Below are 16,213 nucleotides of genomic sequence, written 5' to 3'. Positions count from 1 at the left end.
AACCGTATTCTGTATATGGCAGTACCCATTTTCTCCCCACCTAATTTTATTTTATAAACATTCTTCCATATATATCAGTAAAAATTAACTGTAAGCATCACATAATGGCTGTATTATATCCTTGGTCCATCAATTCTAAATGCATTTTTTCCACATTATCATTTCTCTGAAGCTGGGATGCATCTTACAGATATCAAGAGTCTTCCAATCATTTCAGCCAAATGCTGCTCTGATACACTTGTGTATAGATCATCCACTGCCCCTAGTGGTAAGATCCAGAAAATGCCAGCATCAAAGCAACTGAGCTTTGATGAAAGATGGGATTCCGTCTGATGTTTAACCTCAGGATTGTTCTCCCAAGCCAGTGAGTATACTCTGGCGCTGCCTTCCGCTATCCTTAGTGAACAGGATGTCTGCTTATAGAATATAAGCAACTAATCTCAGTATTAGCTTAACATCCATTAGGGAGGAAAAAAAGATATTCCAAAGAAAAATATGAATGATTCTGGATTATCTGTGCTACTGATTTCCACCAAAGACCTATAAACAGAGCCTGCTTCTAGGTTTTCAAGTGCTCTACAGAAATGATGTAACTAACACCCGATAAGGATATACGTTCTACTTTACATAAAAGAACCCATGGCACTCACCAGATTGGGATCATAGTACGCTTCCTGAGTTGGTGGGATGTTGTTTAGCTGAGTGATGTTAGCAGGAAGCATTTTCGAACAATTTATTAACACGTGTTCCAGACCTGTTAAGTCCTAACAAAGCAAAAATAAAAGGATAAACCTATATACATTACAAGTAACAACTGTGGTTTTAAAAATAAAAATGTTAAAGTCACCAAAATTTAAGCGTTATCGTCAAAGAGGGTTTGACTATATGATTCTTAAGGACACCCTAAAAAGAGCAGAATGAAACAATACAAATAACTCATCTTTGTCTCAAAGTAGAACATACGGGCCTGTGAGGCACCGTTTTACACAAGGTGGTCCACGGGATCACCAGATGGGTGTCCTGCAGCTGGATTCATCTTGGAGCTCTCCATTAGTGAGTGTCCTACTCCTGGGACTAAAGGATGCCATGACGGAAGGGGCTCTGCAACACCGTGGGCCTGGCTAAGATCTCCACTCGGCCACACCTGAAGGCCCTGAATGAGCTTGACACGAGAATCGAGAATCTTATCTGCAGGTACGGTCTGCCTCGTCTCCAGACAATACAATTACAATCCCTACTAAAAGCCCCCAAAAAATAATCTTATAAAATATGAATTTCAAATTTGATTTTAATCCTGGCATTTAAAATGGACTAGTTGTGAACCCCCTCATTAAATATGAAGAATTACTTGTACTTGCATCCATTGAAGTATGTAGGGGAAAGAGAGAAAGTATCAAATGCAAAAGTTTCATTCAAAATGTCATTAAGTTTAGGGGAAAAAAAATGACAATACCTGCAAACTTAAAGGCAGGTCGTGAATTCTGGTAGCCAGCGTGCGGATTTCTCTGTCAGATAAGACACCAGATTGGTCTGTGTCAACTTCATCAAAAACCTGAGATATGTTCAGTGGCTGAACTGCACTCATGAGATAATAAAAGTAAGAGAAGGCAAACTGCATGTCCTCAGAGTGGCGCACTTTGTGAAATGACGTCTTGTCAAATTCTTCAGGGAACCTGTCCAAATGTAGCATATCATAAGATCTGGATATTTAAGATATATACAGTACCTAACACTTGTGGAGTCAGAATCTTCCTTCCCACTTATTTAGATAATACCTTCGACATACTAGTCATCAAGTGTTAGAGCCATAAACGCAGCATAGCAAGGATGTAAACTTCAAGCAGCCTTGGCTCTGAGCACACACAAACAACTCAAACACAAGCAAGACTTACATGTCTTGCAGTTCTTGCATAACTATTCGGTCGATCATGTGAGGCATGTGTGCAGGGACTTTCCGAGACGTGAATCCAAACTTGCTATTTAGAATTTTGTTTACATATCGGAGGGAATCTGCGAACGTATCTTTTAGTTGCCTCCCTGTGTGCTTGCTCTCAGTAAAGTATGCCAGTTGTGTCTTCAGTGACTCTTCTTCCTGAAAAGAGAATTCCACACAACACAGCATTGTGTTTAGTGCACAGGTGCCCTGTGCTAACAAGAGACAGAGGTACTACTTTATGTCACCTGGTAATAACTAGTCACTAACTGTCCTGAGGGGCAAATGAAACGAGCACTAACAGGTCTCCTCAAGCATCCTAACATCAGGACAAACTGGATTTCAGTGAAAGTATCGCCAACATCGGCTCGAGAACAACAGCTGTGGGGTGGAGGTCTGCTTTTAGGGTACTCTTTAAGGACTAGTCATTGATCATGAGATTTCATAGCCAATTTCAATGCAATATTTAATTGATTTACAATAAATTTGATAGTGCTTTCAGTATCAAGTTATTTCTACTGGTGACATCAAAGCAGCAAGTCCCTTGAGTTCTGAACAAAAAGACTAGAATACAAAATTGGTTTCACCATATAATAGTGTTAATATTATGAAATGTAAAGAACCCTATCAAAACCAGTAAGAGGCGAAACTGAATGAATGGGCAAAGAATATTGGCAAAGAACCTGAACACACTTTACAGAAGACGAAATATTTTTGCTTCTCAAACTGATGAAAATATAGATGCTATTAACTGCTGTTGGTTAGTCCTGTGGAGAAACAAGCACGCTTGCATACTGTCTGTGGAAGGAGGAAGGGGTGCAATATTTAAGAAAGACAGTTAAATTTTATACGCAATAGACCCTTTAACCTAGCAATTCTACCTACAGAAATAAAACTTCCTCAAGAGTAAGATATATGTACGAGAATATTTATTGCAACATTAGGTATTTGTACTTGCAAAAACACTGGACGCAACTTACAGCTGTTAAAAATAAACAATGGCAATTTGCCCACATACTACCACATCAAAGGCAACTGCAGAGCAATATATATAACTTCACTGCTGCAAAACAAACTATATAGTATGTCTGCATATCTGTAGAAAAATACTGGAAGAATACCCACCAAACTACATATTCATAGTGACTGTCTCAAGTAAGGAGATTAAGGAAGGAAGGAGACAGACCTTTCCCTTTTTTTTCCCCTGCTTTTTTTGTTTTTTGCATTGCTTGCGATTTTTACCATTAGCCTATAGTACTTTTGCAATTTAAAAAGCAGGGAGCGGGGGAGAATGAGGAAATCAATGTAGGCAAGAACTCTGCAGCACCTTGCTTAACAATTAGTAAATGCTACCATGGCAGGGACAAGATACTTCCTGAAGACCATGAGAGGAATGAGACAACGCCCCTCTTCATCACTTTCCCTCAGCCTAACATCCACTCACGGCTGTGCTTTGGTCACGATCCAGTCCCACCCTTCCAAGGTCAGCTCACAGGGCATGTCCTCCTGTATGCCTCCCCCAATACCTCCAGGCAGAGTTAAGGAATCTTCCCTTCGGACTCCTTGTCCATACTTCAGCAGACACTTATCACACTGCCACAATTATTTGCCCACAAATCTGTCCTCCCAGCTTGCTCTTTGAGTCTCCAAGAGCAGCAAGCAACTGTTCTCACCATCTTGCACTCCCCGGCAGTCAGCACAGTGACGGCGCTTGTGAGATGTACAAAGGACCCCAGGGCACCGTGGAGGCCGTGGTACAGGAGGGAGAGCGCTGGGCTCACCCTCACCTGCTGTTGTGATGTCGGGAAAGCTAACGAATTTATCTGCCTCTCGGGTTTTTCATTAGTAAAGTTTGAAAAACATGAGATCTGACTGCAAGGGGTATTCAAAAGCGTTTTCTGATATCGCAACATGCCAAGTAAAGATACCATCCCTGTTCTACTATGGACTCAGGGTATGCCCCTGGCTAAATCCCTTACTCATTCACATGAAGGCTGCTTCCTAAACTGCAAAATGGGGACAATGATAGCAGACCCTTACAAGGTAGTTTTGTTGTTAGAATTATTGGGACAATTAAATGAAACCACATAAGAAAAGTACTGAGTCCAGTGGCGGGCACAGGGAAGTACTGAATGAATGGTAGCTATTATTATATCACTACCACTTACAAGGTTATTTATTTTTCCTGAGCGTGGGAAACAATAAGGCTGGATGTAACTTACATCAAGAAGATCTTGGAAATACTTTTTCTTCTCCCATGGCAAAAAGCCCAGGTAACTCTCTGTGTAATGTTGCAGTTTTCTTCCAGGTAATACTTCATTACCACCTAGGTAACTGTTAGCATTTTCCTCCATTCTGTTCTTCTCTTGTTCTTTCCCTGTGATTACCTTTTGTGTCTCCCTGTTTTCCAGTGGGAAAATCAGAGATGAGAGCTTTTCTTTTGACACACCTCCACCTCCTACTTTCGGGGTCACAGTTTTGGACCTGAATCTTGCTTTGGTTTCTAAGTCCAGGGGTGGAGTCTGGCTCTGGGAGTGGCCATTCACTGTCATTGTCACTGTTGGAAAAGGCAATAACCCCTGGAATCTTTCAGATGTTCCTAAGCTGCTGGGTAAGATGCTTTTGTGAGCCTGTTTTTCCAGTGGGGCCTCCAAACTGTCATTTCTTTGCTCTGTCATCAGAGGGTGATTTCTTGTTAACTTTGCATCCTGTGGGTTCATCAGAAACGACCTCAGCAGGGCTGACTTGGATAGATTGTATCCTTTCATGGTGATGTCTCCGTGTTCTAGCTGCAAATCCAAGTTATTAAGGCTCAACTGGGTCTCTTTTGGAAGGAGTGAAATATTGACCAGCGGAATTTGCACCTCCATTTGGAAACTTCCTGTTGTGTTAACGTCGTGTCTTTTGACCTTGGGGAAGCGTTTTTCTTCGGGGATATCCTCAAACAGGATTTCCACCTCTGGAAGAAGAGCTGAGGGGCTAACCAAACTTTGGTAAGACTTCTGGGTCGTAGAATTCCGTTTGGGCTCCTCCCTTGTGTCAACCTCTACTGCTATCTGGATTCTGAACTCTTCATCACTTGTACTTTGAAATGTGAGATTAAAATGTATTGTGGTCGCGTTCATTCCACTGTGCATTAAGAGGTGGATGGTTTTCCACTTATTGGCGATAGAAGCATGTCGGATTATTGGGTTGTCACTATAGGCGCCTTCGATTCCCCTTTTGGCTATTTCTGCAAAGCTGAAATAAGGCAGGCATTCACCTTTCGGAATAACATAGTGAGTCTGGTTTGGGAGAAGAGTTACTTTATACAATTCATGAAAATGATCTAGAGGAAAAAAACACAAACATGATTTTTAAAAAACTACGCATTTCCCCCCTTTTCCTTTAATTCTTAGGGTTTGAGTTTTCACTTTCTAAGAGTGACTTTAAATGGACTTTAAAATCATCAGAAGTTCTAACACAAAAGCTACTAGTATAGGGCTCATTTTTACTTTCTGAAGCAATCACTATTATCGACATGGAATGCTGAGGCTGACTCACTACAGAGACAAGGCACGGTTCAGGACAGCGAATTCCAATGGTCAACTTCCATCTTTTTGTCCATTTGAAAAAAAGACAACCTTCTGACCAAAAGGACCGCCATTAATAAGCTATCAACAAGATCCAGTATTCAAACCAAGCTTATTTAATGAATTATTGGTCTCCTTTCACTGTTCCCAAATTAAACCTTCACCACGTAAGATAAATCTGCTAAGATAAATCTGCTTACTAAAAAAAAAGAAAAAATAATCAGACTAGCGCAGTAACAGGAAAAGATGCAGCTTCAGTGTCTTGTGTTGTCTAAAGATCTGTGCCCTCTTATAACTCACAACTAGTTTGGATGCAAGGCTGGGAAAGGGATACCTAGAGAATTATTACTTTAAATAACAAAAACGATCCAAACCCCTCCATTTATGAAAGATTGTTATCCCCTTATCCTAAATACGTTTTTATGGCAATGAATATACCTTGTCCACAGTCACCAGCATCAAAGCCACAGGATAAGACATTGCAGGCTTGGTCACAGAACTTATCAGCCAGCCAGGAATTTGCACATCCTTGATTGCAGTAAGAGACGCCGCTTATTCCTCCACCGAAATGCCAAGGCTGTCCGACTCCAATGCCCCCGGTGCCCCCACCTCCTCCTACATAGCGACCCGCACCACTGTTACCTGGAGGGAGAGGAGGAAAACAGAATCCTGCTGTGCTTACAGTCTTGGAAAAAAGCCAGTTCCTTATTTCTCAGCTGTGTTTTCAAGACCGATGCATGAATTTCAGTCAGGAAAGGTTCACCCCATTCTTTAACAGAAGATTTTACGTAGCTTAAAAAGAGACAATCTGAAAAGGGGGCATCAGTTGCCAGTGGACTGGGCGTGGGATGACCAGGCCTCGGCACTTACATCTGTGCAACCCAGAAGTACAGGCCTCAGATGTGCTCAAGGGGGGCACATGCAGATGTGTATGGAGGATCAGATTATTCTGAAGACCGTGACTCTCGGGACTGACAAGAACATGTCCTAACACTGGCAATCAGCTCGTGACCAAGTGTCACTGCTCTGTCCCCGAGCTCTCCGCGTTGCAGAGACTCTCCTGCACGTCTACGTTCTCTCCCTGCAGCGGTTCGTATATTTCAAAAGTGCCTCTGATAGAGCTGACTGAAACACAAGCTTTGTTTCTTCCAACACCTTCCCAAACCTGTTTCCTCAAATGCAGTAGGATGAGAATATCTGTGCACCTACTCTCCTTCTTTTGGTGACTGAGAAATTCAAGTGGATAATGGATGATGCTTTATAAACTGAAAGGCAATAAAGAAATGTAAAAACTTGTTATCCTCAACAAGTCTAAATGTTAGTGTACAAGAAAGGGAGAAGAGATGCTGAGGAGAGGAGATGTTTATTTCTTCTGCATCTCTTTAGTCCCTCACTGACCTGGAGCAGTGTGCTTCTAGGGGCCACTGGCCATGAGCTCCGACAGGAACCAGTGAGAGCGATTCTTACTCTCGAGCTCACATAATTAAGGGTATAACTGATTTTCATATTTTGAATAATAAAAGACACTTTCAAGTGTAGGGTCATGTGGGAAAATGCCCCCAACAATATGAATAAACTGGGCCACATGGGGACACCAGTCATCACCTCCAAAGAGTCTACGATGATTGTTTCAATACGCGAAGAACGTTTAATTAAGTCACTGTACCTGGTTGATAATGACAACAAATGAAAAAAATTCTGTCAACATGGACAAGTTACATTTGAACACACCCTCACCGGAGCAATCACCGCCATCCCAATCACAGGCCGAATTATTACAAGCCTTGTCACAATAGCCGTCTTTAATCCAGGATCCCGGGCAGCCCTCAGCACAGTTTGGCACAGGCCATGTCAAATAAACCTATGATAAAACCAGAGGGAAAATAAAGTGGTTTCTGGTTTCTGACACTTTTAAAAAAAATATTTATTTGGTTGCACGCCAGGTCTTAGTTGCAGGAGACGGGCTCCTTAGTTGCAGCTTCCCGGCTCCTTAGTTGTGGCATGCGAACTCTTAGTTGCAGCATGCATGTGGGATCTAGTTCCCTGACCAGGGATCGAACCTGGGTCCCCATATTGGGAGCTCAGAGTCTTATCCACTGCGCCACCAGGGAAGTCCCCTGACACTTTTTATTCTTAAATTAGGATTCCTTTAACAGAAATACAAAACAAATTGAGGCTCTAGAAAAGGTCTGCGTTCAGGGCCATCCTGTGGTAGTTTCTCAGTCCTGCCCTGCTGATGGGTCTCACCCGGCACATTTACTCTTTTCCGTTGCTCAAGGAAAGGAGACAAGGACTCAACTTACGGGTCAGTCTTACAACATGGTCTTATAAATGATCTATTTTGAAATAAAGCAGCAACATGCCAAACTTAAATGCGAGTTCAAGAGCGTGCAGGTGGAAAGTGTGCACACAAGTCACTGCTTTTCTGTGACACTGTTGTCAACTCCTAAGCAGATTCATGCACCGTCTTGTCTCAAGGCTGAAAAGGGGGGGCAGACGAACTCTCAATATCCTTATACGCGAGGTCCTGTGATGAATTATCCAGCACAGCATTCTGAGCTGTGAACCTGTCTGCTTTCAAAACAACTGACATGGTATATGGTTGCTTTCTAAATTAAAATCATTTTTGAAAAATGCATTCCCCTTTAAAATCTCCGTATCTTTGCACGGTGCAACTACCTGCAAGGTCTTTCTTCATCTGGTTAACTCCTGTTCTTCCAAGCTCATCTCAGTCCCTATCCCAGTGTGACTTCACTCTCTGGCGCTCCCACTCCTCGCACCCAGGGCACACCTACTGGCACGGAAATCGCTGTACACAGTCACTGGTTTTGTCTGTCTCCCCTGTCAAGCCACAGCTTGACAGAGTTCTAGAACTTACAAGCGCATGGTGCTAAGTCTCCAACTGATCACTGTACCCTTCTAACAACACTACCAGGGTCTTCCTGTTCCCCCCAATACACAGACAGGAAACCTAGAGGCCAGGTCATCACCCACGACAGTGCTACACAGCTGGCACCCATATCTGTGCTCGTGACCACTTTCCCATCCTGCCCCTCAAAGCCAGAGTGAGACCGGCTGCCCCCAATGAAATTTCAGCCCTGTCTTTAAGCACTACTTTGAGCTTTCTATCTTGGGCATTTTGCTGACATGGTAAACACGATTTTGTGTTTCACAGTTATTTGCTATTTCTGCTGTTGTAGTAGCAAATGTAGAGTGGGTCCTGGGTGAGAATATAGGGAAGCAAAGTTCCCACTGTAGTTTTCTCACTCCCTGATTGTTAACTTTCCTGAGCTTAACACTCAAAAATGCTTGTTTGATCAAATGTGAATATGGTATATATACTGATTTCCTTATTTCCTGTCTGTAACTTCTAAGTGATTTCTAAGCCAGGCATCTCTTAGCTACTCACCTTCTGACCTTTGGAGTGACTGTAAAAATCATCCGGCCAGACATCCTTTCCAAACATGACATCATCATTCAGGTAAATGAACTTCTGGGACAGCCCTTCGATGCGATGGATGTGACTTTCAATAGCAGGTGAACTGAAGGTAGGCAAGTGGCTCAGATTTCGAAAAACATCCTTTTAACAGAAAAAAAAGAGAAAGAGAGAGAAGGCGGATGAGAGGTTTTTGTTTTGTTTTGTTTTTGGAAAGAAGGGAGGGAGGGAGGCGCATGGAAGGATTAAAGGAAGGTGGAAATGGAGGTGAGATGGGTAAGAGGATGAAATCAGGAACAAGACAAAGAACAGCAAAAGACAGAACAGGAAATCGCAGCCTTGTGACACATGGCGAGTCACTACCTGGTGTGTGACTATTGTCACTCGAGGATTATCGAGGTTCAGCCAGGATGGGATCTGTCCATTGGTGACAATGAAAATGTTCCGAACCCATGGTGCGTGCCTCTCGATAGATCGCAGTGAGTACCTCAGCTCTTCGTTATCTTCAAAACGGCTGGCAGAAACGTCTTCATCCTGCTTAGACTGAGAAAAGCATGGGGCACAGAAAGATGTAAAACGCGCCTAAGGCACACCTGCCCCTCCCAGCTGTCCCTTCCGCACTCAGGGAGCGCCAGCAAACTTCCAAAGACCGTGTCCAGCTTTTACACATTACAAAAAATGCAGAACACTCAGCATATTTAAAACAGCACAACAAAAACAGCATTTCTTTCACACATTTTTTGAAGAAAAATTTCTTGGATCTGATTCTAGGTCACTTTCAATTAGTATAAACCAATGGCGGTGACGGGAAAATTAGAGACGTGCCAATCAAGTGACCTCTCTGTAAGCCCTCTTCCTTCTTCTAATACAGTGACTCATAAATCTTTAATAATCAAAGCCCTCAACTCGGGTTCTAAAACAATCTCTGCATCCCTTACCTGGCTGATGGCACTCAGATCCCATAATAAATATGCAGGACTTATGGTCAGTTCCTTTCCATTGATGGTCATATTCTTCTTCGTCTGCTTATTCAGTTCTTGGAAATCTTTGGGGTTATTCAACTTTAGAAGTGCTACACTGGCCTCTGAATACAACTGCAACTATAAAATAACAAGAGGGTTACATGTGGAAAAACTGAACAACAAAGAAGAGACACCTTAAACTTCCCAGTTTGATCCTCGATCTTTAAATACATACAATACATATATATACTACCTATTGTGTACTCTGCTATATGCTACATATTGTACATATTAAATGTATACTACGTATATTTAAAAGATTAAAAGTTTCACATACATGTATGAAATAGTAAGCCAGTATCACCAAAAACAGAAGACCTGAACAGGCCAGACACATTTCCCAAATGATGCAATGGACCAAGTATTTAGAAAAAGAGGGAGTCAGGGGCTTTGGCAAATGGGACATCTCAGGCCCCATCTGAAAACTGCAGTCACTAGTCAATAGTGACAAAGGCTGCCAGATCTCTGGAGAGGCCAGAATCCCCAGTGTTACATGAAATCTCCCGGTTTTCAATGGTAGCGCAAATATTTCTGATTGGCATGCATTCAAACAAAACGCATCTGGTCCCCAGTTTGTGACCTCTGTTCTAGAATATTACCCATCTGCCTACACTGGGGAAAGCCCTGCAAGGTAACTTTGCTGAACACTGGTGGAGAGCACACCTGCCAGCAGGTGTCTAACAGCTGTCGTGCCCACACCTACGATGGGTGTCCTGGCTGCTTGAAGTGTTTCCACAGGAAAACCACCTTGAGGCAACGTTTTCAAAGCAACCATAAATCCAGGAGGGAACACCACAAGCACCAACATGTTTTACAGGCAGGCTTCCCCACCTTGACCAGAGCCCACACCACCCTTGATACGTATTTTGTTTTAACTCTGTATCATACAATTTCCTGTGAAAAGAGGCTTTCAGAGCTTAAAAAGCAGAGAGAGGGTTGAAAACCAGTCATCTAGGACAGCAACATCCTTCTGCTGGCTGAACTGGCTCTTCTAATAGGGCCAATTTCTTTCTTGATTTTTTAGCCTTCTTTCTTAATTTATAAAACAGAGCAAACAATTACTCGGGCTCATTCTGATCTCTTGTATATGCTACATGACTATACTTAGCTCATCTTGCAAAGCTTCCTGAGTTTATATAGGCCAAAAGTAGAGTTTATGTAGGCCCTTTTTATTATGTAGGCATTAACTCTTACTGCAAATTGTGTGTGTGTGTGTGTGTGTGTGTGTGTGTGTGTGCGCGCGCGCACATGCACACGTGTGTTGTCTTCCTGATTACTTTCTCTCACCTTAACAGTGTCTGGTATACACAAAGCACTCACCCAAGGTCAGCTCTCACTGCCGTCTCTATTCTGCCTCGCTATGTAGGGGACGGATGGGAGGCGGGCCACGCAGCGCAAACATTCTGTCTGTTCTATCTGGGTACCTAACAGTCTCGCTGCCCTCCCCCAGCCTCTCCTCCCACAGTGGCTCCTACGGAACCTTGGAGGGGCTCCCTGGAGTGCAAAAATCACTACTATAGGATAAATAAATGTAGTACTTTAATATCCTAATTTAATTTTAAATTTATTTGGAAAATACCCTTATCTTAATTAATCTCTTCTATCCAAGCTGCTTTTATTCTAGAAAAGTATTTTGAAATTTCAGACATTTTCCTAAGGTGATCACTAGGGCACAAGATGAGTAGGCAGTACCTGTCCTGAGATGCTCACAGCCCGGCCAGGGTCTCTGGGACAGAACTGAGTGCTAGGTGGCTTGGGGTCCACAGGCCTTGGCAAAGGCCCCCTGGAGGAGCCTGGGAGGGCACAGAGGTTCAGCTGTTCAGGTCCTGAAGCCCAATGTCTAACGGCCCTCCCTCCCACATGCCACAAGGCCCCTCCAATGTAACACCCCAAACTGAGCTCTCAGGGTCCTTCTGAAAACCTCGCTTCTCCCATGAAGCTCTGAGTGTGGTTAATGCCACCACACCCGTCTTTGCTGGTCACATCCACTTCCCCTTTCATTTCTCCTTCCATCTGCTCCAGTAGCTAATAAGTCACCAGGTCGTGCTGACGGTTTCTCTCAGATGGCCCTGGAACCACTCTCATCACTGGCACCACTGCCAAGGCACTTGTGGAACCTGAGTGTCTTGCTGGGCTACGGCAGCAGCGGCTGAACTGGCTTTCCTGCCTCCGGCTTCCTGTTTAATGTCCACCTGCTACACCTTCCGCTCCCGTGTTCTGCAGACCTGAACCGGGTCCTCCTCCTCAAGACGCGCTCTGCCTCCAGGATAAAGTCCGGCCTCCTCACCAGGGGATCTTTCTCGATCTGGCCTCTGCCTAACTTCCCAGTCTCAGCATCAGGAAAATCCCCACCTGGGCTCTGGCCTCTGAACAGCTGCCTCGGTTCTCTGAAAAGGCCATTCACTTGCAAGCCCCTAACCCTCTGCTCAAGCTGCTCCCTCCTCTCGGAAAGGTCTTTCCCACTGGCTTCTCTGCTGGAAGAACGGCTGTTCTGTGCACGGCCCCAGCCAAAATGTTTCCTATTCTGCAAAGCCGTCTTTGCCTGCAGAACAACCAAAGCCCACATGTTCTCCCAGCACTTTGTATAAACACTTTGTTTGGAAGCAATCACACCCAAACACTAAGTGATTTTAGTCACTCAGTTATCCTTAGCACAGTCCCTGGCACAACAGCAGGTGTTTAATCAACGCTCACTAAAGGGACTGGGAACCCAATGACTGGAAACTCCATTCTCCGGGTGCCCATAATAGAACCAGAAAGTGGGACCCAAGGAAAGAGAGCCCCTTGGAGAACCAGGCTTGAATACTGACGCTCTCCTTCTGTGCTTCCTCTTTCTCACTTTCTCTCTAGCCTCCAAAAGATCAGAAGTCCTCATCTCTGAAGCCAATCGCAGGTGCTGGCATCGTGACAGTGAGCTGCAATGCACACTGCGAATAATTGGCTGTACCCCCAGGAGGTGCCGGCCTCCACAGAGACAAGTCTGGGGAATCCAGATCAACCTCCAACTGGGTGAATGACGGAGGAGGGGGCGTCCACATGTACCGAGCCTGGTGGTGCTACTGTCCAATTCAAGTTCCTGCGCCCTCAGCGTCTCCTGGCACACACCACTCCACACTGCCCAAAAACTCGTTTGCTGCGGGGTGACCACGACTTGGGCTGGTGATCTTTGGCAGGACACGCCCACCTAGCAGCACATGTGCTGGTCAAACGTACAGATGCGCATATGTCTATAACCGTAGAACCAACAGCTAGGAAGCCAAGAAGCCAAATAAACATTGGCTGAAATGAATGCTAATCTATGGTTTTATCTGCCCAAATCCATACTGAAAATAATTCAGGGAAGGAGGAATATAATATCTATTTTAAAATAACTGCAGATTAAGAAATTACTCAACTCTAATCTAGCCGGGCATCACCATACTTCCAGGTACCATAAAGAAAGTTATGGAGGAAAATATGAAGAAAAGAAAAAGCATAAATGTCATTCATATTACCATGGTATTTACAAAGGTAATACAATGTATCTTAAAACAGTGAAACACTTAAGGGGAAAAGGAAACAAGTTAAACAGGAACTTTGACCGGCAGAGAGAAAACATGGTCCAGACATGAACTAAATAACCGACTCTCCCCGAGTCACAGCTCTCCCTGCCACTACCTCCACCCTTTCACCTCCCAACTGTTAAATGACATCAAGAAGAGCAGGGATTGAGAAACAGGAAGCTAAACACAGTGGCAGAATTTAAAGAACATTTTTTTTGTAAAATCAAGAAAAGCAGAGCCTAACGAATTCTGAGCCAAGAACTTTATGCCCTCTAGTCTGAGAGAAGAAACATTCACGTTTTACAACCTGGACTGTTTCTGACAGAAAAGCAGGCACCTTGGCATAAGGTCAAAAGGAAAGTACACCCACACGGACTGTGCCCTACATGAATCAGACAGATGGCTCTGAGAACAAGAAATGTTATGGAAAGACATGTCACCATCTCCAAAGTCAACTCGCGAATGGCCTCGGTGGTCAAGCGTGAAGAGTTAATAAGTATAAATACTAAATATGTTAGTGGCTCAACTAGCTATTAATGAATGAAGGTTTCACATTATCAAATGTTCCAAAAATCTGAAGCATCCCCCCTCTGTGAGTGGAAGCTCTTCATAAATCCACAGGAGCCTGTGTGTACCTACCACCACATGTCTGATTTCCCCCCATCCCCTCCTTCCACGCTTCCACTGCCATCAGGGCTTTTGTCTGCTTTGTCCACTGCTACATTCTCAGCAGCTAGAACTGCACCTGACACACAGTAGAAGCTCATTTGTTAAACAAATGAATCCTGCTTCTGTCTGGGAAACCAACAAACCAAGTTAAGACTCAGAATTTTGCCCAAATAAAGAGTAAAAAGGGAGGATCTTCTACAAATAAAGAGCTGTCTTCGTGACAACACTGTGACAGAACTGAGACCCTCTTTGCTTATGACTGTCGGCTATACTATAACAAAGGGGGCCACAGAGAAGAGGCACGCATGAAATGGGATGTGCTACACTAATTGCTCTATTTTCTATGCTCTTACCAGTTTTATTTTAGAAGAAAGATTTTCTGGCAATTTTGTTTTCAGTTGATTTGTTTCCTTGAATGTAGGTGGAAATCCACTCAGGAAAGCCAAATCTTGCATTAGCACTAACCCAGGGACTTCCTTATCTGTTGTCTGAAATAAAAAGGGGAAAAACACAACTCACTTTCCACATCATAAGGCTGGTGAAAACTTACAGCTGAGAAAACTAGTAAATACCTATTGCATCACACAAGCTTCAAAATAAGAATATTACAATTATTTAAATCGATATTCACTAGTACTAGAAAGCTAGGCTTAGAGGAAAAGTAAACATTAAAAAGCCTCTCAAAGTAAAAGTTTTATTTCTCATACTTTTATTCTAATCTACTGCAAAAATACAGTTAATTTAAAGTAACATACCAAATAGCCCCTCCAAACTGTCTGTCTGCTGTTTCCTTTAAAAATTCCAGTGTGGGCATCTTCAACTACAATAGAGAATACAATAAACAAGCATGTTTTTAATGAATACTTAACTATGATGTCAGGCAGGACACTGTGCAAGGCATTTTGAGAGCTGTTAAACCAGTATAATACATGGTCTCAAAGAAAAGGTAGTTGGGGGAGACAAAATTAACCCATCTAACAAAAGGGAAACAAATGTAAATTGCTGTACAATTAAACGTTAAATTTTGCAATACTGAAGGAGAGACTCGTGTGGGCAGAAGAAACGTAGAAATGACAGACGGACAGAAATCACAGAGGTAGAAGCAAACATCAAACATCGACATCTTTAATTTAAAAAACAAAATTGTTTGACCAGAGTAAAACATCTGGGAGTGGTGGGTACTAGGAAAAAAAGGGCAACCAGAAGGGGGCTTTGAAAGCAAGGCCAGTGGCATTTAGATTAACGGCAGGGAGCCACTTAGGACTCTCCTAAGGTTCCTCCGGAGTCACAGTGAATTCCTAAAATTCATCAGGTAATGTGATTAGAGCAGATTAAGTTGGGGGTGAGGTGGGTGATGACACAGCCCTACGGGGAGAGAGTTCTAAAGTGATGGGAACAAATGAGATCAGCAAACCTGCTGATATTCGGGGACCATGGAAAACAGGACAGGTTGGAAGGCTGCAATTCTGATCCTCAAAATGGGCACAGAAAGCAGGGTCTGCAGATTATAGCCTGCAAGGTGGGTGCTGATCCCGAGCAAGAGTCTCAAATGTATCAGAAAAATACAGTTGGTGAGCACTGGAGAAAAGAGAGTCTTCACAATACACTGTTTATCTTTAAAGAAAGTACTGGGCACTAAGAGCATGAGTTCATTATGGGTAAATTTATCAGATACACACCTCACTCTGCCTCCGTCTGTCTGTCTGTCTGTCTCTCCCCATTGATATGGTGGAGTCTATACTGGTAAATCAGACAATTCGAAGAGATGAGCAATGTGTATTTGTACATAATCTCGGGAAGGCAGCTACACAACACATGGCATCTTCGTGGGTTTCACAGAGACCAGATCTCAAGTTAGGCGGATTATAACCAATTCTGATCAGGGAGTGTAAAATTGTAAAAGCCACAATCAGCCTAGAGGGGAGTTCTGGAGGTCTGCTATAGGTCTGCTCAACAATCCATCAGAGTTTTGGAAGATACAGAAGGCATGCTTGTGAAATGTGTGGGCTTACACGGAGCCGACAGAGAAGCTACTATCC

At 43.4% G+C, this 16,213-nt stretch overlaps 1 protein-coding gene across 5 annotated transcripts in view; it reads right to left on the bottom strand.

The window, feature by feature from the left end:
* Positions 1-16,213, bottom strand: part of GNPTAB (N-acetylglucosamine-1-phosphate transferase subunits alpha and beta) — an 86,079-nt gene that overhangs the window by 14,392 nt on the left and 55,474 nt on the right. For 4 of the 5 annotated variants that reach the window (XM_019918354.3, XM_019918357.3, XM_033866197.2 and 1 more), the window contains 11 exons: positions 14,930-14,994; positions 14,528-14,662; positions 9,880-10,041; positions 9,305-9,484; positions 8,915-9,085; positions 7,237-7,366; positions 5,944-6,147; positions 4,156-5,261; positions 1,893-2,092; positions 1,454-1,673; positions 651-764 (listed from right to left, as the gene is read on the bottom strand). In XM_019918354.3, the coding sequence (XP_019773913.1) occupies positions 651-764; positions 1,454-1,673; positions 1,893-2,092; positions 4,156-5,261; positions 5,944-6,147; positions 7,237-7,366; positions 8,915-9,085; positions 9,305-9,484; positions 9,880-10,041; positions 14,528-14,662; positions 14,930-14,994 (2,687 nt within the window). The remainder of the gene's footprint in view (positions 1-650; positions 765-1,453; positions 1,674-1,892; positions 2,093-4,155; positions 5,262-5,943; positions 6,148-7,236; positions 7,367-8,914; positions 9,086-9,304; positions 9,485-9,879; positions 10,042-14,527; positions 14,663-14,929; positions 14,995-16,213) is intronic. The other variant, XM_019918355.3, reaches the window with a different exon arrangement.

The sequence above is a fragment of the Tursiops truncatus genome, chromosome 11 (genome assembly GCF_011762595.2).
Source record: "Tursiops truncatus isolate mTurTru1 chromosome 11, mTurTru1.mat.Y, whole genome shotgun sequence".
NCBI lineage: Eukaryota > Metazoa > Chordata > Mammalia > Artiodactyla > Delphinidae > Tursiops > Tursiops truncatus.
Note: the sequence above shows the minus strand (reverse complement) of the source record. Positions and strands in the feature narration are given on the sequence as shown.